The following is a 24,903-nucleotide window of genomic DNA, read 5'->3' on the forward strand; positions in this document are numbered from 1 at the left end:
TAACAGTCAACAGACTGAATTTCTCCTGAATAAAATATGTTTCAAGTAAGCCTAAAAACATTCAGAATCTTTTGAAAGTGCAAACACAGCTTTGGGCAGCCTGAACTTAGGGTCTATATTTCAAGTAACGCAAAACATTCAGAATCTTTTGAATAAAATAAAAGTGCATTGTTAAGAAAAGAAATTAACAAAAGACCTTTGAGCTGCCCACCCCCTTTTTTACATGTATTAACTACATTTCAAATAAAATAACATGGGGACCTTAGGCCAAAGCTTACATTTGTAGTAAAATAAAACATGGCAGAATGAATAAAAGAAAAGTGCAGAGCTTTGAGCAGCTCCCTTTCTCCTCTCTCCTTTCCTCCTCACCTTCCTCCCTTTCCAACTTCCTTACCTAGTTAGAGAAATGGGCATGTAACTGTCCTGCCAGCAGTTTGAATCTTGGCTTAAATGGGGTTAGTGCCATTCTCATGCTCATGTGGAGATGCTCATTGGTGAGCCTGGAACCTCACCCTGAATTTGTTCCCGCATTTGTGGGAAGTGCTCACTCTCCTTGGAGATCTTCTTTGAAAATGTCCAGCTTCATCTGGAAGGAGCGGACATTTTTCATTAAATCACAGACAGAATTTTTCTGACCCTGCAGCTTTAAATTGAGCTCATTAAGGTGTCCGGTGATGTCTACCAAAAAAGCCACCACATCCATCTTGTGCTTATCTTGCAAAAAGTTTGCAAACAGTGTTGCTTTTTGACTCTTGAGCTGCTGTAAGAAAGCAGCTATTTCCTTTCGGATGGACCAGAAGCGTCCCAGTGCATTCCCTTTGCTCAGCCATCTAACGTTGTTGTGGAGTAGTAGGTCATTTGCATCTGCCTCCGTTTCTTTCAGAAATTATCTTAGTAGTCGATGCTGAACGGATGAGGATGCCCTGAGGATTTTGATGAGTTTCATCATGGTATTCATTATTTCAGCAAACCCTTCAGACAGAATAGCACAGAGAACAGTCTGATGGATGATACAGTGGTAGGCTATGAGATCAGCGTTGTCTTGTTTCATCTGTGCCACAGCCCCCTTCTCTCTCCCAACCATGGCAAGTGCACCATCTGTGGTGACTGAGACTACTTGCTTCAGATAAATCTTTATTTTTGTGAGCATCTCCTTTATCACCTCGTATATATCCTCTCCTCTTGTGTATGTCTCAAGTGGCATTAAACCCAACAGGTCCTCACACATCTCTTTCTTCTCTTTGTGAAGAAATCTGACATACACCAAAAGCTGGGCATTATCCGTTACATCTGTGGACTGATGAATGGCTAAGGATATGCATAGTGCATTCTGAACAGCTCCATCAAGCTATGCCAGTACGTCCTCTGCTAATAGTTCAGATTTACTGGTTGCTGTCGTAGCTGACGATGGTATTTGCTTGATGTCGTCTTTTTGTTTACGTCAAGTAAAGTCTCTGCTGTCGCATTTAAGCACTCCTTCACAACTGTCCCATCGCTGAATGCTTTCTTGTGTTGAGCCAAAATCCACGCAATCTTTAATGAACACTCATTTGCACGTTGCTGGCCTGTAAATGTATCCGTGAGGACACGGGTAGACCTGTCATAATATGCTTTCAGTTCGATCATTTTACTTGCCCTCACTGCGGACTTCTGTGGGTACCTTTCCTCAAACGACCCGTGTTTGGTCTCAAAGTGGCGCTTAACGTTGCCATTTTTTATTAACGCCAGAGTTTCACAGCATATGAGACACAGCGGTTTAGAAGTGGCTGCAGGCACAACAAACATGTATTTGTCTGTCCATTCATCTTTAAAAGTTCGGTTTTCACCATCTACTTTTCTTACTTTTGAGCAAGCCATCTCTCATCTCCTCACTCTCACTCGAGTCTAGTGCGTGCGGGAAGGCAAACAATCAATTTGATTGGCTTGGCTATTGATGACGCTCCTGTTGTATTAACTAGATTAGCTGCTCATGCACTTTTTTTTTATTTTAAATTAGAATTTGAACAGGTCCGGGCAGAACCGTCACTGGGTCCGGACCCGGACCCCGGTCCGCCATTTGGTGATGCCTGGTTTACAGCCTGCGCGCAACGTGATTCCCGGCAAAGCGTTAGCGATTGATTATGGCAGATCCAGATTGGCACTGGGCAGATCCAATAGTTTTAAACTTCAACAGACTGTCGCCTTCAAGTGAGTTAACGTTTGTCAGTTGAGTAGGTCCAGACTCTTTGTGCAAATGAAATGAAGAACGAGAGGCTGGTAGGACCAGGCTATCTGGGAACCTTCTGTTAGAGAACTTTTGGGAAGGGGCGAAAATACTGGTTAGCTGATTGGATAAACCATCTGTCTGTCACCACCTATGTTTGTTTCAGACGGGCCAAATCAACCCATCAGATCAACGAAGCGTAAAACTGAACATCCGCTTCTTGTTGCACCGCCTTGAAAGCGACGCCAATCCAAATTTTCTCTATCGCAGGTTTCCAAACTGATCTGCGAGCAAATACAATGGAGCTTGCAAGACCAGGATGGTCTCACGAGGCTAGGTGGACACGCCCACCAACGGCTAATCACATTCACACCGGGTGGTATAATATGTCTCCTTAAATAAAGTCGTATCTATATCTTATACAGCACAGTGTGGTTTTGACTTAAGTGTGTCAGCTGTGGAGTAGTGTTGGCCGACTAGCACACTAACCTGGATGTGCTATGGGGAGCCAGGTCATCTAAATCGGTCACTCGCTTCTTAAGAGGCTGCCCTGATTAGTCAACGTGTTCTCTGGCGTGTGTGTGACAAGTCATCAACACAGTCAATCCCATGCGAAAAGGTTTAGTAATGTATGTTAACAGCAGTTCAGCATAGGGCTGTGCAATTAATCCAATTTTTATGGTGATTTCGAATTTTGGGTCAAACGATCCACAAACTAATCGAGTTTAAACTTTATTTGTATTTTTTTTATTATTAAGTACATTTAATTGTATTCATTAAGTGTTTCATAGCAAATGCAGAACATCTGGATACATATTTGTTCAGTATTTCTGATTTGAACATTTTCGATTTGAAAATTTTGTGTATATTTTTAAGGGGGAATTTGTCAGTTACGTGTAAAGTGTTTTTTTTCCGGAGACTAATGCTGAATAAAAGCATCATGTTTTCGAACTCAAAAATAATTCTTTGAATAATCCTGATTTCAACAAAATTTTCGGGATTTCAATATTGAGCAATAGATTGATTATGATTTTTCCCTTAATTGAGCAGCCCTAGTTGGGTGTTTATGTGTGAGACTCTGGATGTAAGTCTGAAATTTTAATATCTGCTTTCTACGTGCACGAAGAAAGATTACATAGAGACCATGTTTTTAGATTTTTCTAACATTTTGTTTTGTGTGCGTAACTATGAATGCATGATTATTTATGACCGTTTTTACTTGGGTCGAGGTATTCAGAAAAGTGTGTGTGTGTGTGTGTGTGTGTGTGTGTTTGTGTGTGTGTGTGTTTTAAGTGAAGTAAGGTACAAAAGCTGTGTGTGTGTGTGAGGTACAAAAGCTGTGTGTGTGTTCAGTGAAATAAGGTTGTGTGTGTGTGTGTGTGTGTGTGTGTGTGTGTGTGTGTGTGTGTGTGTGTGTGTGTGTCCTAAGGGGGGCCTCATTTTCATGTCAATAGCCCCTAGCAGCCCTTCCCACTAATTATATTTATATAATGTTTTTGTGTGACACTGAAAGTACCCTGTTGGGCAGTGCACACACAGTGGAGGAAGGACACTCTATGATGTGTAAGTAAGGTAAGGAACCAAAACCCTTAAAGTAAGGAACCTAAACTTGTGTGCACACCGAAACACCACACACACACACACACACACACACACACACACACACACACACACACACACACACACACACACACACACACACACACACACATATCCATAGTCCACCCCATAGTGTGTATTCAGTGAAATAAGTGTGTGTGTGTGTGTGTGTGTGTGTGTGTCAGCAGGGGGTCATTTTCATGTCAATACCCAGGACGGCTTTTTTAAAACGAAATGGACCATGACTGAACATCGTTTTCCTTGTCGACCGGTCTGATGTCTCTCTCTCTCTCTGCCCCTACATTAAATTCACCTCCCAGTCCAGAGACTGGAAGTATTATTATAATCTTTATTGACAGACTCGAGGTCCAAATCTAACACACAGTATACAGAAAAACATCAAATAAATTACACAAAGCACACACGTGTGCTCAACGGTTAAAATACATACAGATGTTGGTTCCAATATTTCCACTTAGTCTCACTTAGGTTAGGGGCCTGCACATAAATTTAAACATAAAATTCCTAAGCAATGCTTGCAAAGTGGGAACCCGGGCCAGAAGCACCGGCCAGAGTTATATTACCGCCAGGAGGTCATGACCCAGTATTTTGGGAATAATTTTTAAATTATGCGTGAGGCCAAATCCCATCTTTGTCAAAGACGATAACGGCAACTTGAAGCCGATGCAATCCATTCACTGAACAGTAATTATCGCATTAGACAGAAGTTAGAGTGGGTTGGTTAGTAACCACAAGGTTGATGAAAAGCCCCGGCTCCTGCGATCCCCGACTCCTCCTAAGCTGAGTGTCGAGGTGTCCCTGAGCAAGGCACCTCACCCTGACTGCTCCCTGACGGAAGGTCGCTAGTTGGAAATCTGGCTCCTCCTAGTGTCCCCGAGTGTCGAGGTGTCCCTGAGCAAGACGCCTCACCCTGACTGCTCCTGACCAGCTGGCTGTCGCCCTGAGGGGTCGACCCCGCCGACGGTGTGTGAATGTGTGCCTGAATGGGTTAATGTGAGGCAATTTTGTAAAGTGCTTTGGGTAAAAGCGCAATATAAATGCAGTCCATTCAAGGGAGAGAGTTGAGCTTTCACTGAGCTTTCAGAAGTGAAACTGCAGGCTTCCACTTCTGTAGTGTAAACCGGGGAAGGGGATAGTTGTCCCTGGACCCCTTGTTTAACTCGATAGACCTCTTACGATACTGTGGCTTTTTTTAACTTTTTCCTAAAGCTGAGCCAAGCAGAGTCAGATTTTCCGACCCATTAGGCCAAATATGGAGAGAGTGATTGTGGTCGTTGGTCTGGGTCTGCTGGAAATCAAGTCAAGTCAAGTCACTTTTATATATATAGCACTTTGAAATACAACAGGAGTTGACCCATAGCGCTTTACATGACAAAATGAAGAGCAAGTAAAACAGAGTTAACAAAATAAAAGTAGTAAAAATTCAAACATAGATAAAAACAAAAAACAGCAATGGACAAAGGAGGGGGGGGGTGTTAAAGGTTGTTAAAGGCAAGAGAGAAAAGGTAGGTTTTTAAATTAGACTTAAAAATGCCAAGGGTGGTGGAGGACTTAAAGGTCCCATGACATACCATCAGCTGTAAGTGTGATTAGCCGTTACAAGCCGTTTTGAAAATGTCTCTTATGACATCACAGGTGGGCGTGTCCACCTAGATGTGTGCTGGATAGACCACCATACCCAGTGGAATAACGGCTTATCACACTCACACCTGGTGGTATGTCATGGGACCTTTTAATATGGGGTGGAAAGGGATTCCATTAATTAGGGCCAGCAACAGAATGCCCGTTCGCCTCGACGCAAGGTTTACATTTTTGGAAGGGGCCCTTGCGGTGGATGCACGGAGGGTCCGCAAGGACGTAACAGGTCTGTAAACCCCTTTGCTTTGCGAAGACGTGGAACCATTACTAAGCCTTATTTCTGTGTGTGTGCACTGTTCAAGCATGTATATGTGTGTGTGTGTGAGCCAGCCAACCTGTGACGGATTTTATGTCACATGATCTATGCAGACCCTCCAAGATTTCGCGATGTTGCAATTTGCAACTTCAACGCAACATCAACCAATCACCGCGAATTGAGGGCGGTGTCGCAATATTAACCAACCAGTTCAACTTCCCGCAAATTTGACCAATCAGGGGCATCGTGTTGAACTGACGTCGACAAACTACCTTCCGCCTTATTTCCGTGTTAACTACTTCAAGCGATTCAAGCATTCATTCAGCATGTGCGCGTCCAACGTTTCACACTTGCCAAATAATTGCGAAAGATTGCGAAAAGGGGTTGGCTTGGCTCAGGAGGTAGAGCAGTTGTCTTGTAACCAAAAGGGTGCTAGTTCAATCCCCAGCTCCTCCTAGCTGAGTGTTGATGTGTCCCTGAGCAAGACACTTAACCCTAACTGCTCCTGATGAGCTGATTGTCGCCTTCGATGGTTGACTCTGCCATCGGTGTGCCAATGTGTGTATTAAACGATGTAAGTCGCCTTGGATAAAAGCGTCTGCTAATTGCCCTAATTGTAAATTGTAGTATCCTGGTATTCTTCATGAAAGCGGGGGGGAATTATTTTGCACTGCATGCAATATTGTGGTGGAACATAAGCGGAAATCCTCCATTGATAAGCATTTTGCCACCGCAAAACATAACTACAGAACTGCAGGCAGGACGTCAGACGACGAGGCAGATCACTATGACACAGGCAAGAATCAATGTGTGTTAACGTTGTGGTCTTATTCTAGTTCTCCTGTCTGTTTAAGAAGGAAACTCTCCATTGCGGTTGACCGTAAATGGTGAAACCTTTTTACTGCTCACTATCTGCCAGTCGATCACGTGCGTATGTGTGTGCATGAGTCAGCAAGAGAGGAAGACTTTCACTGCCATCGAAAACACAAGCAAGCTAATTATTATTGTATGAGTTAGTTTGTTAATTTAGCCCCAGGTGTGTACATACATATAAAGGTATATATATTTAAAACAATTAGAGGGACCAGAGACACAGAGAGACAGACCCTGCATCATCATCGACTATCGGATTACAATTGACCGTTTGCATCTAATATGATAGCTAGATTAAACTATGCCAGAACAGGACAACAACAGTGAATAACAGGCTATTTTAAATAAAAATAAAAAGTGAAAAATGAGGTGATAATCATGCTTCCTTTAATCATAGTAAATATCTAAAAAAAAGCTTGTGTCCACTTAAAATAAAAACTTGACTCAATATGTCCATCCAATGTATAAATGAAATATTTTAAAACAATATCAAGTGCAAACTGAGGAATTTGGCTTCTTTTAAACATCGATAGTAAATAAAATAGAAATAGCTTGTGTTCACATAAAATATAAACTTAACTCAAGATGTCCATCCAATGTATAAATAAAAACGTAAAATATTTTAAAACAGAATAAAGAATGCCATATGCCACTTTCTCTTCAATGGCATCAGCAAACAGCTTCTTGTCTTTGCCATCCTTGCCTGCAAAGGTCTCCCCGAGAAGCTCCTCCATGGCTGACTTATTTTTTGTAGATGTCTCTGCGCCTCCTCCTGTCGGCTCTGTGGCTTGACCCTGCAAGAAACAATTATTTGATATGTTGAATCTTTTTTTTTTCAGATTTTTCAGAACTATTATTGCAGCAATAACATTTAATAAAAAATATTAATTTAAAATAAAAAATATGTCAAATTCTTATAGCTAAAGAACTAGGACTGGACTGCAGTATATTTAAAGGGTAATTCCGGTGTGAAATGGATTTGGGATATGTTTTGTATGATAACGAGTTGAAACGTTCGTTTTGGAGCACAAAAAAACGTATATAGACGCTTTCTTCATTTGGCTGTTTATAGCCGATTCTATCAAAACACTATAAACTTAGAACGATGGGGGCACTGGTTAAGGTAAAAACTAAATCGCTATTTTAAACCACTTAAAAGGCTAAAAGTAGCCCGACACGTCTTTGGTAGTATAATAAGGGTCACTTACAAAATTCTCAATGCCTCGTTTTATATGTTAAGACCTAACTTAAGGCCTAACTCACTCATATTTTAAAATGTTTTTTCCTCTTCATGTTCTTCAGTGCCCAGCCTGCCCACAATCTCAGTGGTGAGATCGTTGAATGTTCTCTGGCGCAGGGCAGGATCAAGGTGAGACAGGGACTTGAATCTTGGGTCCAGTGCAGTCGATCTATGTAGATAGTTCTGTAGATCGGGGGTCAGTGTATCTGGGGTTCAGGTCCGCTTTGATAGCAGCTTTTTCCTCTCGGCTGATGGTGCCGTTTTCCCCACTTGGGGCCATGGATTGTATAATCTTTGTTTTTAGGGGTAGGACCATGGATACAGATGGAGCAGGTTCAGTGCTTGATAGGGTTGTAACCATTTTGAGTGGTTTGAGCACCTGGAGGACCTCCTCTGCCACTTTCACATCATCATCAGACAAGGTGACTATGTCTCTGATATTTCTTTTTAGGGCCTTGTCAGTCAGTGCAGAAAATATAGCTGCCTGCTGCTCAAGATAGCGCTCCAACATGTCATACGTGGAGTTCGACCTTGTAGGGACATCCTGTATTAGCTTGTAGCATTTCCTGCTTTGTTTTAAGCAAATGAGCTGCTGTTGTGCTGCGGTAGAAAAATGAAACCAACTTTCTGATCCTCCCAAGCAGTCTGTCCATCTTGTGTACTGTTATTCCCCTTTGGGATGTTAAATGAATCACGTGGGCAAAGCACAATATCTATGGTCCCAGTCCAGCTTCCTTCACTGTATTTCCCTAGTTTTTGGCATTATCTGTGGTGACTGGGATGTTCTTTTTTGGCCTCTTTACCTTCCACTCTGCTACTGCTCCTGTCAGTACCTGCGCCAGATTTGTGCCGTTGTGACTCCCGTAGAGTGGACGTGTTTACAGAACTAGAATCTTCATCTCGCACGCTGTTATGTAGTGCGCAGTCACCCTCTAGAGGTCCACCCATCTGTAGTGAGGGCAACGGAGGATGCCTTGGATAATTTATCCACAATAATCTTATTTTGTTCCTCATAAAGTTCGGGAGCGATCTTGGTTGTGAATGCGGTGGTGCGCGAGGGTATTTCCTACCGTGCCTCAAGCACCGTAATCATGTTTTCAAAGCCTTTATTCTCCACAAAGGAGAACGTCCTCATGTCTGCCGCTATTAACACCCCAATAGATTTGGTGATGGCTTTTGCCCAGTCGGAGCCTGCAGGAAAGCACTGCTTAATTTCATCGGGGAGAAGCAGTTGCTGTGCATCTTTTTTTTCCTACCGACAAACCGGGATGATGTCGCCTCACGTGGCTGCACGTAATTATTCAGTAGCCTATTAAACATGCGGAGATCACGCGAACACGCTTTTTATTTATATTTGCATAATCAGCCGATCCGCGGATCACGTGCGTCCCGAACCGTGAGGGTTGATCCGTACGGATCACGGGTATTCCGTGATCCGTTCCACCGCTAACGCTGGATAGAGGAGCAACGTTTGCTACTGTCCACTGGGTAGGCTGGTAAGAATGATCTATCAGACCCTCCAGGATTTCGCGATGTTGCGATTTGCAACTTCATCGCAACATCAACCAATCACCACGAATTCAGGGCGGTGTCGCAATTTTAACCAACAACCACAACTTTCCCGCAAATTTGATCAGTGGCGTCGTCTTGAACTGACGTCAACAAACTACCTTCCACCTTCCGTGTTTACTACGTTCAAGCGCTTCAAGCATTCATGCAGCATGTGCGCATCCAACGTTTCACACTTGCCGACCAAAATAACTGCGAAAGATCGCGAAAAGCAGTATCCTGGTATTCTACATGAAAGCGGGGGGAAATTATTTTGCACTGCATGCAACATTGTGGTGGAACATAAGCATAAATCTTCCAATCTTCCGAAACATAACTGCAGAACTGCAGGCAGGACGTCAGACGACGAGGCAGATCACTATGACACAGGCGGTTGCATCCAAGTCAATTGCCAGCGCGGATAGAATCAAGAATCAATTATTCATAGAACCATTTCTTTGTTTTTGTTCTTTCAATTAATGTTTTTTTCAGTAATAACTTAATATTTCACAAATTACTTGGGGAAAATTGCAGTAATAACTTAATATTTAACATCAGGAAAATCGCAACTTTCGCAACTTTTAGCCCAACTTTCAGTGCACCTTTCACTTCCTCTCGCACTGTAATCACAACAAAAACCAACTTTCATCGCAACTTTTTGGAAAAGCTCACGCAACATCAGGCATTTTAGTCCGCAACAATCTCAGAAAAGGACTGCGAAATCCTGGAGGGACTTATCTATCCAGCGGACATTTAGGTGGACATGCCCACTTCTGATGTCAGAAGAGGCCGATTTTCAAAAGGGCTTGTAACGGCTAATCACGCTAACACTTGTGCCTCTTTTCCGTGGACAGTACCAGCTCAACTCGCCACGACATAGCGTGGCATGACTTGCTTTGGTTCCAGGCTACGTCGTGTTTCCATCTAAAATAAAGTACCTCTTCAACGTGGGCGGGTCGTCATAGCACGCATGAGCGAAACTGCAACACATATGCGACCACTCTACACATAAACAGACAGGGCTACACACAGGAGCGTCTCCACCTCTGTCACGAACCACGGCGTGTTCTTGCACGCTGATTCTGCAATGTTCAATAATCAATAGCTATTGTTGACTGAACGCTGATGCTAGTAGTATTTAAAGATGCCTGGTAGGGATGAACAATTTATCGAATTCAAATCGAAATTGAGATGTAATAGAATGCGATATGCATTCTATTACATAATTCTGACTGGAGATCAGTAAGAATTATATTTATTTTTCTTTTACAATTCAATAGTTAAATAAAGATGTCATATCAATTCATCTCAACGCATCGGCATGGCCTAAAGGAAAGAGCAGTTTATATGTTGACTGCTTTCAATGTTGTGTTGGTCAGACTATATAGACTACTATTTATTGCTTTTTTCGTGAATAATACAGAACATAAGGAACTTAATAAATGTCGGGTGTCGGGCGTCAGGCTCGGACGTCACGCTCGTCCAGTGGCGTCACTCTCTGGCCAATCAGCGGCCAGCAGCCTGTTGACGTCACACCAAAGTATCAGATCAGCTCTCTTGGAACTCGACGAATGTGGGACTAAAAAAGTACCAGGAACCATGTTTTGGTGATCGAAAAGCAAGAAAAGGCGGGATAAGACGAGGCGAGTTGAGCTGGTACTGTCGGTGGAAAAGGGCCACTGGTGGTGTAATATGGCTCCTTTAAGACAGAAGAATAAATGTAAACCAGTCGAATTCGACCCACTAATTGAACTGGTGTGGATGGAAATAGGGCAGCACTGAGATCTGTCTCCATCTGTCTATACCCAAAGTAGACCAGGAGGACACTGCGCTATTAAAGCCAGTGAAGACCACCAAACACACGCACACACACACAAACGCAGGCAGGCACAACACACGCACACTCAAACTTGCGCATACACGCACGCACGCACACACACACTCGTGTGTGTCTTTCTCGTTCCATTTTCCTGTGGAGCAATTAGCCCATTTACAGATAGGCTAATAGAACAGGGTGTGTGTGTGTGTACTTGCTTGCCTGCATGTGTGTGTGTGTGTGTGGGGGGGGGGGGGGTCATGGTTGGACAAATGTCTGTCTGCCTCTCTATATTACCGGGCTGTGTGTGTGTGTGTGTGTGTGTGTGTGTGTGTGTGTTTCTCCCTACGTGTGGTGCAGAGCACCAAGTGGATTGATGGATTGATTGATTTTTAGAGGCCCAGTCCCACAATGGTCAAAATTTAGCGATTTGCACTATTTTTATTTCAGTTGTACAATGAGGAAGAATTTTTCAGTAATTTCTTCTGGTTATGTATTTCAGTTATTTTGGTTGTACTTTTTGGCTACGAATCGATATGTTAAAGGTCCCTTGACATGCCACCAGGTGTGGTGTGATTAGCCCTTACAAGCTGTTTTGAAAATCGGTCTCTTATGACATCACGGGTGGGCATGTCCACCTAGATGTGTGCTGGATAGATCAGTCTACCTGCGATGCCATAAGGGGCAGATTTCCACGGCTTGTAACGGCCAGTGTTGGGCAAGTTACTTTAAAAAAGTAATTGTTTAGTTACTATTTGCTTGTCCCAAACAGTAATTAAAGTAGTTACTCCGTTGATATGATAAAAGTAACTAGTTACTGTGGAAAGTAACTATTGCGTTACTAAGTACATTTTTAAATGTGTCAAATAATTTGGACCCCCTGTCCACCTCCACCCCTCTTTAACGGAACTCTAAACACACGTGCATGTTCATGTTCATGCACGGAACCATGCAACGTTGATGGATGTTTGAATTACTTGACACCGACGTGGAGAGGCACTTCGTCCAGGGCATAATGAGCATTTTACGATCACACTCGTTCCTTTCATTTCTTGGAGGGAAAAGTAATGGCTATTTCCATTTAAAGAAGGCTATTTTGGGATTATTTGGGCTCGCCATTCCTTCTTCTCGTTGACTCATTTGTGTCCGACTATGCGCGCTTTCGAATGTGTGTAAACATCACCTGCCCAACTCTACCTCTGATTGGCTTACCATGACATGTTGCTATACCTCAGCCAGTTGTTATCATTAATGCGATTGTCTCGTGCCCACTAACCACGGAAGAACAGTAAAGAGAGAGAGGGAGAGATGTTGTGGATCTGATGAAAAAAATTTTTTTTCATCAGCACACATTTTTTTGAAGTAACGGCGTTATAATGATGGTAAGAGTTATCCGTTAAATTGCTCATTACTGAAAAAGTAACGCAGTTAGTAACGCCACTATTTATAACGCCGTTATTCCCATCACTAGTAACGGCTAATCACATTCGCACCTTTAACCCAAACAAATCGAAAACGGTATAAAAATTTGATTCATCGCACAGAGCTCTATATTTATATAGTCTTGCTTACCTGTTATGACCGCATGGCTCAAGCATGACATAGCAAATTGGGAGACACGCAGGGAACAAGTTTCTGTATATTTATTCAAAATATAGGCCCTAACAAGGAAATTAAGTATCAGTGTAGATGGCAGCTTAACTATGTGTAGTGTGTTATGGACTGGTGTGGTGAGCATGTGCAACAAAAACCAAAATAAAGAAGAAAAGGGCTTGGCAGCTGCAGCTGCTGTCACCCAGGCAGCAAGAGCCCGAAAGGCTGGATGTCGTCCTCCTTTTATAAGCCAATCAGGCCAATCAGGTCAATCAGGTGCACCTGCTGCAAAAAGGGAGGAGCCAAATGGCCCAAGTGGGAAAACAGCGCCTCCCCCACCACACGGGAAGGACGCCTTCCCTGACCGCCATGGTAAAAGTTACCAGGGGGACGTAACACCCTCCTACTCTCTCTACCCCTCGCCTGGATTATGTGGAGTATCTCCAGTATCGGAGTGAACACCCCTGAGTCTCCTGTTGGGAATTCATGTGTGAAAGGCCTAACACTCTTGAAATCAATTATGTTTATGTATTATTAACGCTATCTCTCTCTCTCTCTCTCTCTCTCTCTCTCTCTCTCTCTCTCTCTCTCTCTCTCTCTCTCTCTCTCTCTCTCTCTCTCTCTCTCTCTCTCTCTCTCTCTCCCAACTCCATCCAGATAGGACTGTTGCTCTCCCCTCACAAGAGCCGTCAGGGGTTCGAAGACCCCCAAACCCATGTTGGGGCCCCCAACACATACCATCTAAACCGCTTGTGTGTGTGTGTGTGTGTGTGTGTGTGGACTGCGGCGGCGTAAGGACACATGTGTGCCAGCCCTCCGGGAGGGGGTGTGATTGAGTAGCGACCCCCCACCCAGGGGCCCGGGGCCCTGCATGGCGGGCTGTAGGGAGAGAGGGTCCCGGCTGCAGAGGCCGTGGTCCGTCTACAGGGCCTCCACCTTCGAGCTGTCTGCAGAGATGATCAGCCTGACGCTGGCCGGTGGGCGCGCGCACACACACACACACACACACACACACACACACACACACACACACACACACACACACACACACACACACACACACACACACACACATGAGCATACTAACACACACACATGAGCATACTAACACACGCACCCACGCGCACAAGTGCACATGCACATGAGCATGGTAACACACACACGCACATGAGCATGCAAACAAACACACACACACACGCATGCTAACGCACACACACAGACTGAAACACACACACGCACATGAGCATGCAAACAAACACAAACACACACAATCACACACACCCACACATTGTTATTTATTTTAACAGGTTGGAGTGTGATTGGCCGTTAAAAGCCTTTTCCTCTTCCTTGAAATGTTTAACGGTAAATGCACTGGATTTTTGCCGCGCTTCTTAACCAGTGGCCACTGAAAGCGCATTACAATGTCACGTAACATTCACTTTCAGTGGCCACTGAAAGCGCATTACAATGTCACGTAACATTCACCCTTTCACACACACACACACCCAGTAGCACACCCATTCACCCTTTCATTCTGACACACCAATGGCCGGAGTCGACCCCTCAGGGCGACAGCCAGCTCGTCAGGACCAGTCGGGGGGAGGTGCCTTGCTCAGGGTCACCTCGACGTCCGCTGGATAAATCGGTCTACCAGCCTACCCAGTGGACCGTAGCAAACGTTGATTATCTACCCGTCATACATCTAGGTTGTGATCTTGTGATCATTTTCAACCTGTGCTCAAACATTGACATTCACATTTAGGGCGTTTAGCAGACGCTTTTATCCAAAGCGACTTACAATAAGTACATTTTCATAAATTTCTCTGCTGAAATGAATAAAGTGTATCTTATCTTATCTTACCTTATTTGTCAGAAGACAGAGAAACAACAATATATCTCTTTCGGTGCCGTAAGTTTGTTCATAGAACCAAGTGCCAAGCGCTTACCATCACTAGATTAACCCATTCCCCGTAAACAACAATGATAGCTAGGTCATTCAGCGTCTGCTAACGACCTTAGCATCAGTCGGCTCTATCAACGGTGCCATGCTGCTCTTGAGTATCGATAGCTGTAAGCTGGAACTAAATTGACGCACTTATTGTATGTTGTACATCCTGGCACTTAATGTACGCACTACTTAATTATAGTACTTAGTTGTTTAGCGTCTTATCCTAGCTATCTGTGTTGTGAACGGGGAATGAGTTAACCTAGTGATCATTGGCCTTAACCGGTTCAGTCTTTGCTGTTCAATACTGCTCCTGTTGGGTTTTCCTGCTCATTTCAGTTTTATTTGCGTCGACAGGAAACAGCCAGGATCCAGATGAGCCCGTACTGGAGTTCAGCTTGGGTGAGAACCGCGTTGGTGTATGGGTCGGGGTGTGTGTGTGTGTGTCTGTCTGTATGTCTGTGTTGATTGGGCTGTGTGTGTGTGTGTGTGTGTGTGTCCTCAGGTGTGTGTGTGTGTTAGTCTTGTGTTTGTGTTTTTGTCTTCATGTGTAGGTGTATCCGTGTGTGTGTGTGTGTGTGTGTGTGTGTGTGTGTGTCTGCGTTTCTGTTTCTGTGTGTTTGTGTGTTTCTGTCTTTGTGTGTGTGTGTGAGTCTTTGTGTGTGTGTGGTCTGTCATCCATGTTATTGTGTGTGTGTGTGTGCATCATGTGTGTGTATCCTCATGTGCTTTGTATCTGTATCTTTATGTGTTTCTGTCCTTGTGTGTGTGTGTGTGTATATCCACATGTGTGTTTGTGTGTGTGTATTCTTCGGGTATGTATGTGTGCGTGTGTATATCATGTGTGTGTGTTTCCTCTATTTTTGTGTCCTCTCTTCACATGTGTGTTGTGTGTGTGTCCTTACGTGTGTGTGTCCTCTCTTCACTTGTGTGTGTCCTTACGTGTGTGTGCCTGTCTCACATGTGTGTGTGTGTCCTTATGTGTGTGTGTCCTCTCTTCACATGTGTGTGTGTGTTAACGTACGTGTGTGTCCTCTCTTCACATGTGTGTGTGTTAACTTACGTGTGTGTGTCCTCTCTTCACGTGTGTGTGTGTGTGTGTGTGTGCGTGTGTGTGTGTGTGTGTGTGTCCTCGGTGTGTGCAGCGTGCGCGGAGCTCCTCCCCCCGGCACCGGACAGGAAGCCCAGTTGCTTTGTGGCAGCGAGCGTGACCACGCCCCCTCAGGGCTTCTGGACCAAACACGCCCAAACCGAGGTCATCGAGGTACACACACACACACACACACACACACACACCAGGCCACGCCCCCCCAGGGCTTCTGGACGAAGCACGCCCAGACCGAGGTCAGAGACCCACACACACACACACACACACACACACACAGACAGACACAGACACAGACACAGACACAGACACACACACACACACACACACACACACACACACACACACACACACACCACACCAGGCCCTCCAGAGGCACGCACGCACGCACAGGAGGATACACACACACACGCATGCGCACAAAGACAGAAACACAAGAACACATATGAGGATACACACAAACACACACACACGTACACACACGCACATCCCAAAGTGCTCGTGACACGACTGCGTTTGGCGTGTTGTGTGTTCCCTGCCTGGTCACCAAGCTCGTCTCTGAAAAGTCATGACCTGCAACCTGAAGGTTGCTAGTTCAATCCCCTCTCTCTGTGCCATCCTTTCCTGTCTTACCCACTTTATATTTAAAAGGATAAAACCTTAAAAAAATAAAAATCTTCAGGAATATAATCTGACGTGTTCAGTGGTACAACAAGGACTTTTACGCCGCGTTCACATTGCACACATCCGTCGATGGATGACGGAGGGCGTATCTGCCGTATAGGGAATCAGTCTTTGTAGACGCAGCCTGCAGTCAATCAAATCACTTCCCACTAACAAAGCCGGCTTTTTCCTGCTTCTTCCTGTCTGTCATTGCAAAATGGATCCCATAGTCGCAAAGGTGCTTCTCGTAGCATTTTTAAATCCCCGCTGCCGGCCGGCTTTTTGAGATATGTGTTTTCCCAGGTTATATCACAAAGGCGATTTCATTGGACAGAGTCCAAGTAGCGTCACAGTAGTATATTTGCGTATATTTGCATAACGTGATCTGATTGGCCGACGGATCCATTGCTGCCTGAAAAGTTGAACATTTCTCAACTTTTTGACGCAGGCATCGGAGCCAACAGAACGGACAGACCCACAATGCATTTCGAGAGTGGCCCATGCAAAGCCAAAGAGATCCGTCGACGGACACGTGTAGTGTGAACGTGGCGTTAGAGGACATATATTTACGGGCTACTATTGCCCCAAAGGATTACATTACAGACGCTTTTTGCTGAATCAAGCCTCAAAATGCCTTGGTAGCATTAGTCTCTTTGACCCAAAATAAACGGGAAACAAGCAGGTAAAAAAAACAAAGTCTGCCTTTTCCGCGGCAACAGCTACAAATAAACATCTACGTTGACGTTTAGGGCGTCTAGCAGACGCTTTTATCCAAAGCGGTGTGTATTACAGCAGTTCATTCACACATTCACACACCGATGGCGGGGTCAGCCACACAAGGTGACAGCCAGCTGGTCAGGAGCAGTCAGGGTGAGGCGTCTCGCTCAGGGACTCCTTGACACTCAGCTAGGAGGAGCAGGGGATCCAACTAGCATAGCTTGTTAGTTAGCTGACTAGTTAGTGCGTTGGAGAGTTATTTAGTTAGCTGTCTAGTTAGTTGGCTAGTTAGTTGGCCAGTTAGGTAGCTGGTATGATAGCTTGTTAGTTAGCTGACTAGTTAGTTAGTGGGCCAGTTAGTTGGCTATTTAGTCAAATGTGACCCTAAACGTTGCCCCTCTCCTCCCCAGGGCACCAGTAACCCCATCTTCCTGAGCAGCATGGCCTTCTTTCAGGACTCCAACATCAGCCAGCAGACGCAGGTCAAACTGTCCGTCTACGACGTCAAGGACCGCGCCCAGGGAACGGTGAGTTAGTTGTCTAGTTAGTGATCTGCTAGTTAGTTACCAGCTAGTTAGTGAGCTGGCTGCTCCCAGGGAGCGTTGAGACGCTACTAGTTAGTTACCAGCTAGTTAGTTAGCTGGCTGCTCCCAGGGAGCGTTGAGACGCTACTAGTTAGTTACCAGCTAGTTAGTAAGCTGGCTGCTCCCTCGGCACGGTTAGACGCTACTAGTTAGTTACCAGCTAGTTAGTGAGCTGGCTGCTCCCTCGGCACGGTTAGACACTACTAGTTAGTTACCAGCTAGTTAGTGAGCTGGCTGCTCCCTCGGCACGGTTAGACGCTACTAGTTAGTTACCAGCTAGTTAGTGAGCTGGCTGCTCCCTCTGCACAGTGAGAAGCTACAAGTTAGTTACCAGCTAGTTAGTGAGCTGGCTGCTCCCAGGAGCGGTGAGACCATACTAGTTATCATCCAATTAGTTAGCTGGCTTCTCCCTCGGCATGGTGAGACGCTACTAGTTAGTTACCAGCTACTTAGTTACCAGCTAGTTAGTGAGCTGGCTGCTCCCAGGGAACGTTGAGACCCTACTTGTTAGTTACCAGCTAGTTAGTTAGCTGGCTGCTCCCTCGGCACGGTGAGACGCTACTAGTTAGTTACCAGCTAGTTATTGAGCTGCTGCTCCCAGGGAACAGTGGGACACTACTAGTTAGTTACCAACTAGTTAGTTTAACGCTATTACTATTATATCTTTATTTTATTCTAATTAGTTTGTGTCCAGTATTCTATTTCATTTAAAGGTATTATTAACAAGGCCGCCTTAATGCACAGGCTTACCTGGGCTGAAGCCCCAGGGCCTACGACAATAAGGGGGCCTATCATGAGCTGCAGTATTTTTTATTTATTTTTTTAAATTTTTACCGGCCCATGTTAGGCCCCCCGATCAGCGTAGGCCCAAGACAATGTGATTTTTTTTGTTTGGGGCTTACAAAGATCAGAGGCCTATCATGAGGCAAGAAAAAAGGGGGCAACTAGTGGTAGCTGGGCCGTGGCCACTTGACAACACAGCCACAGTCGTCTCTCCCCCCGTCAGGATTTCTCGTCCAACCCCCCCCCCCCCCCCCGGTCGACAACGGCAAAATGTCGGAAAACAATTTACACATCTCCATTGTGTCCTGATTATTAATATATTTATATTTAATGAAATTATTTTCACGTCCAATATTCTATTTCGTTTAAAGCTATCATTATTATATTTTGATGTCCAGTTTGTGTTTTTCTTGCCCTTTTTCTTTTTCTATTAAGATAAGGTACGATAAAGTATACTTTAACACCACCGGGGTGGAAAATATTCTTGGGCTGCAGTCGCTGCGTCGCGAACTTGCAAAACACCACATCAAATATACACAGAAGTAGACAATACAAACATGCTGCAATGCATCATCCACAACAAAGACAATCACAAAAAACCTAGCTTCAGTTCAGAAGAATCTCTCTCTATCTCTCTCTCTCTCTGTCTCTGTCTCTGTCTCTCTCTGTCTCTCTCTCTCTCTCTCTCTCTCTCTCTCTCTCTCTCTCTCTCTCTCTCAGGGTAACTGATTGTGTGTCGGTCTCTCCCTACAGATGTACATGCTGGGGTCGGCCCTGTTTCCTGTGAAGGAGCTCTTACAGAACAAGGAACACAAGCTGAGCCTTGTTTTGAGGTAACGCATGCACACACACGTGTACACACGCGCATGGAAACACACACACATGCATGCTCACCCGCGCATGCATGCGCCAACACGCACATACATGTAACAAACACATATGCATGTAAACGCACACACAAATGCACACACACGCATGTAAATGTGCACACACGAATACACCCGTACATACACACATGTAAACACACGCATGCGCACACATGCAAACACGCAAACGCACATACACACACACGTAAACTCACACACACATGGACACACATGCAGACACGCGCACATTTAAACACATGTGCAAACATGCACATGCGTGCACTAACACTCACAGGCACAGTCACATAAACGCACACATATGCACATATGCTCACATACATTTGCTCTGCTGTGTCTGTGTCTGTGTGTGCGTCGCGGCGTGTATGCGTTTACGTGTGTCTGTGTCTGTCTGTGTCTGTGTGCGTCTGTCTGTCTGTCTGTTTGTGCGTTTGTGTCCATGTGCCTGTGCGTGTGTGTCAGTGTGCGTTTGCGTGTGTGTCTGTGTGTTTATCTGCCTTTGTGTGTGTGTGTGTGTGTGTGTGTGTTTATGTATGTTGGGACCGGCAGATCGGCGGAGAACCAGTGTGTGGGGACCATCACTGTGGTGGCGTGGCAGAGTGAGGAGAGGAGGGACCAGAGTCTGTCCAGGCTGCCCGACCAACTCAACGGACGGGTACGGTGAACATAGATCAACTCCCCTGCACTCTCCTGATCGGGGAAGATCAGGGGAAGATCAGGGGAAGATCAGGAGGAGATCAGGGGAAGATCAGGAGAAGATCAGGGGACGATCAGGGGAAGATCAGGAGAACTTCAGGAGAAGATCAGGGGACGATCAGGGGAAGATCAGAAGAACTTCAGGAGAAGATTAGGGGCTGATCAAGGGACGATCGTGGGGAAGATCATGTCGAAGATCATGTTGAAGATCAGGAGAAGATCAGGGGAAGATCAGGAGAACTTCAGGAGAAGATTAGGGGACGATCAGGAGAAGATCTGGGGAAGATCAGGAGTGGATGCTGTTGGTGATAAAGCTGTTGTAAATGCTGGTGGGAGAGGTGGTGGTGTGATGGGGATTTCGAGCCAAGTCAATCATAAACTGACAAAACTGGGCAGAATAAGGAGACATCCGAACTCATAACAATTATGGTCATATATTTGGGTAATAACGGTACAATAACATACAATAAAACAATAACAAACCAACAATAATCCATAAAACAAACAAACAATGATCCTAGGCCTATTATACAATCATCAAAGGACTAGATGGGAGTCCTCCCTGCGTCTCTCAAAAGGTTCCGCAAGGAGAAGTCCCCAGATGGGAAATAATCCTGCGTCCCTCCAAGAGGCACGCAGACTGAAGTCCCCTGCATGGGAAATCAACCCCTGTAGCTCCAAAAGCTCCACGAGCCGAAGTCCTCCGTGGATAGGAAATCACCCTGTGCCCCTCCAAGAGCAGCACAAGCTGAATACCTCTGTTTTGTCTAAAACAGTTAAAGTATATGTTTCAAACGTTGAGGTTGTTTAGTGTCTTTTAGTGTCTGTAGTGTTTACCTTGTTCACATTTTGACATTCTCCTGTCGAGTAGTTCTTTGTAGCCGTGAGGTTTTTTTTGTGCACTGCAACAGTTGTATTGTGTATGAATGATTTGACCGCACAGTACATGTACTTTTACGTTTACGTTTAGCCGCTTTATCTAAAGCGTGTTGCACACATTCCTACACCGACGGCGAAGTCGACAACGCAAGGCGACAGCCAGCTCGTCGGGAGCAGTCAGGGTAAGGTGCCTTGCTCAGGAGGTAGAGCGGGTTGAATGGTAACCTGAAGGTTGCTAGTTGAGTGTCGAGGTGCCCCTGAGCGAGACGCCATGGTTGACTCCGCTGTCGGTGTGTGAATGTCTGAACGTTTGTATGAATGTGTGAATGTGTGTATGCATTTGTGAATGGGTGTATGAATGGTTGAATGTGTGTATGAATGGGTCAATGTGTCTATGAAAGGGTGAACGTGTTCATGAAGGCGTGAATGTCAGACAGTAACTGTGAGTTCCTAGTGTTAACACGGTGTGTGTGTGTCTGTCTGTCTGTCTGTCTGTCCGGGCGGTGTCGTCTGCAGACGGTGTTGTCGGTGGACGAGAGCCTCACAGAGTCCATGGGGGTCCGGACCAAATACTCCTCCCTGAGCAAGGACCCCCTCCTGCGTTCGGGTAGGGGTGTGTGTGTGTGTGCGTGTGTGTGTTTGTGTGTCTGTACACGCGTGTGTGTGTGTGTGTGTGCGTGTGTGTGGCTGTAAACAAGCCTGCGTGTGTCTGAAAGGTCCGGAATCTTTTTAAATTTCCGATTCAATTCCGATACACACGGCCCGGATATGATTTAATTACTTTATTATTGTGTGTGTGTCTCTACACTTGTGTATTTGTGTGTCTTTGTTTGTGTATCTTTACATTGTGTGTGTGTTTGTGTTTTTTTGTGTGTGTGTGCGATTCCGATTTACAAGGTTCCAGATCCGATTTAATTCAGATTAGATTCCGATTCACAAGGTCCGGTTTTATTTGTTTATTTTATTGTTTTGTTTGTGTACGTTCACACGTTCATGTGTATCGCCCCCCCAGTGTTCGGGGGCACCATGTCCCGGATGTACCGCCTCCCCACCGTGGATGGGACCCCCCTCAGGGTCCTTGAGCAGATGGCCGAGAGCGCCCTGTCACTCAACGTCCCGCGGCAGTTTGTCAAGCTGCTGCTAGACCAGAGCACAGCCAGGTACTGACTGACTGACTGACTGACTGACTGACTGACTGACTGACTGACACAGAGCACGGCCAGGTACTGACTGACTGACTGACTGACTGACTGACTGACTGACTGACACAGAGCATGGCCAGGTACAGACTGACTGACTGACTGACTGACTGACTGACTGACTGACTGACTGACTGACTGACTGACTGACTAACTGACTGACACAGAGCACGGCCAGGTACAGACTGACTAACTGACTGACACAGAGCACGGCCAGGTACAGACTGACTGACTGACTGACACAGAGCACGGCCAGGTACTGACTGACTGACTGACTGACTCACACAAGTTTTTTTTTTCTCTCTCTCTCTCTCTCCTATACATCTCTATGTCTCTCTCCCTCAGGGTGTGTGAGCTGGATGATCTGGGCGAGCTGTCCCCCTGCTGGGAGGGTCTCAGGCGACAGATCGTCTCCCAGTACCAGACCGTAATACTCTCCTACCACGAGACCCTCACCCACCTCTGCGACTACAGAGGTGTGTGTGTGTGCGTGCGTGCTTGTGTGTGTGTATGTGTGTGTGTGGGGGTGTGTGTGGGTGTGTGGGTGTGTATGTTCATGTGTTTGTGTGACCTCTGATCTCTGTGGCTACAGAGGTCAGCAACGGCCTTGGCTTGTGCTCCCTGTATTTTGATTAGCATTTCAATTCAAATTCAGAACATATTACTTGAGCATTTAAATTTAAATTTGAAGTTAAATTGTATTATACATGTACATTGACATTAAGGGTGTTTACCAGACGCATTTATCCAAAGTGACCTAGAATGAGTCTCTCTCTCTCTCTCTTTTTCTTTCTCTCTCTCTCTCTCTGTCTCTGTCTCTGTCTCTCTCTGTCTCTCTCTCCCTCTCTCTCCCTCTGTCTCTCTGTTTGCAGGGCCGTCCTTTAAGGCCAGTAACCTGAAGGCGGACAGGAAGTTGGAGTTCATGTCGACCAATCTGCATGTCCAACGCATGAGAGTACAGGACCAGCTGGGCTTTGGTGAGAAACACATGCACACACACACAGAGGACATGCATGCACACACTCACTCACAATCTCTCTCTCTCGCTCTCGCTCTCGCTCTCTCTCTCTCGCTCTCTCTCTCGCTCTCTCTCTACTTCAAGTAAGAACAGATGACACACACAATCACGCTCACTCAATTTGACTTTCCATCACGTCCTCTTTCATATTAAAAAACCTCTCCCACTCCCCGGTTCCTCTCCCTCTCTCTCCCACCCTCTCTCCCCTCTCTAAACCCCTCCCTGTCTCCTCCCTTTCTCCCACTCTCCCCCAACCTCACTCCCCACCCTCTCTCACCCCTTTTCCCCCCCTACCCCTCTCTCTTCCCCCCTTCCCCCCTCTCCCACCTTACCCTCCCTCTCTCTCTCTCCCCCCCTTACCTGCCCCCTCCCCCCATCTCTCCCCTCCCCTCCTCTCTCCCTCTCTCCACCCCTCCCTCTCTCCCTCTCTCCACCCCTCCCTCTCTCCCTCTCTCCACCCCTCCCTCTCTCCCTCTCTCCCCCCCTCTCTCATCCTTCCCCCCTGCTGGCCGCCCGTTGCCGCTGCGGTCCAGACCACACCTACGACCTTGTCACCATGGGCGCGCCCGCCGCCCACTGCCACGGCTTCAAGAGCGGCGGGCTCCGGAAGCTCCTGCACAGGCTGGAGGAGGCCAAGAAACAGTGAGTGGTCCCTCCTTCTCCTCCTCTCCGATTAGATTCCTCCTTCTCCTTCCCTCCTCCTCTTCTCCGATAAGATTCCTCCTCCCTCCTTCTTCCTTCTCTCCGATTAGATTCCTCCTTCCTCCCTCCTCCCTCCTCCTCTCCGATTAGATTCCTCCTCTCCCTCCTTCCCGTCCTACTCCCCCCCTCTTCTCCTCCTCATTCCTCCTCCTCTCCCTCCTCCTACTCCCTCTTCCCTCCTCCATTAGATCCCTCCTTCTTCCTTCTTTCCGATATTTTCCTCCTCCTCTCCTCCTTTTCCTTCTCCCCTCCTCCCTCTCTCTCGCTCCTCGCTCCTGCACAGGCAGGAGGAGGCCAAGATACAGAGAGTTAAGAGACTTGAGTTATTCAGCGGGAAATACCTCCTCCTCCTCCTCTCCTCCTCCTCCTCCTCCTCCTCCTCCTCTCCTCCTCCTTCCTCCCCTTCCAGAGTGAAAGATGTTAGGGCTGGCCACTGATTTCCCGAAACAATCCGACTCAATTTCGGATTTGATTCAGATTTACGAGGTCCGGATCCGATTAAATTCGGATTTAAGTCATAATAGTCATAACAAAATAACAATTTTTTTTTTTTTTTTATGAATATCACTTTATCTACATGATGAAAATAACATGTTGCATGTTATTTTGATAACCTCCTTTTAATATTTTCATTCATATTTTAGGTTACTACCCCGAAAAATTGCGATTTTAATTTCTTTCATCTTTTCCTTGATAATCGACTGCATTGTTTCTAATCTGTCACCTTCTTACGTTCCTTTTTCTTAATTTCCCGATTTATTTTACGTTGCCTTTGTTTGGGATCAGCGAATATGAGGAGGAATGGTGAGTTGTTGGCACAGCTACGGTTCGAAATTCGTTTCTCGCTGTTTGTTTTGAACTCTGCTGTGTGTTGCTCACTCGTCTGTCTAAACTGGTGCATTGTGGGTAGAAGGCAGATGGTCCGATGTTTTTATGTGTAT

The 24,903-nt window shown here is 45.7% G+C and overlaps 1 protein-coding gene across 1 annotated transcript in view; it reads left to right on the forward strand.

Moving 5' to 3' along the window:
- The window catches only part of LOC307076955 (inositol polyphosphate-4-phosphatase type I A-like), a gene marked incomplete at its 3' end in the record, with an annotated part of 38,284 nt that overhangs the window by 4,236 nt on the left and 9,145 nt on the right, over positions 1-24,903 (forward strand). The window contains exons 2-12 of the mRNA XM_079738188.1: positions 13,584-13,764; positions 15,090-15,134; positions 15,878-15,996; positions 17,628-17,744; positions 19,338-19,417; positions 20,018-20,123; positions 21,560-21,650; positions 22,056-22,203; positions 22,588-22,718; positions 23,115-23,219; positions 23,794-23,902. Of these exons, the coding sequence (XP_079594314.1) occupies positions 13,659-13,764; positions 15,090-15,134; positions 15,878-15,996; positions 17,628-17,744; positions 19,338-19,417; positions 20,018-20,123; positions 21,560-21,650; positions 22,056-22,203; positions 22,588-22,718; positions 23,115-23,219; positions 23,794-23,902 (1,157 nt within the window). The 5' untranslated portion in view covers positions 13,584-13,658. The remainder of the gene's footprint in view (positions 1-13,583; positions 13,765-15,089; positions 15,135-15,877; positions 15,997-17,627; positions 17,745-19,337; positions 19,418-20,017; positions 20,124-21,559; positions 21,651-22,055; positions 22,204-22,587; positions 22,719-23,114; positions 23,220-23,793; positions 23,903-24,903) is intronic.

The sequence above is a fragment of the Pollachius pollachius genome (assembly GCF_949987615.1).
Source record: "Pollachius pollachius genome assembly, chromosome: 6".
Taxonomy (NCBI): Eukaryota; Metazoa; Chordata; class Actinopteri; order Gadiformes; family Gadidae; genus Pollachius; species Pollachius pollachius.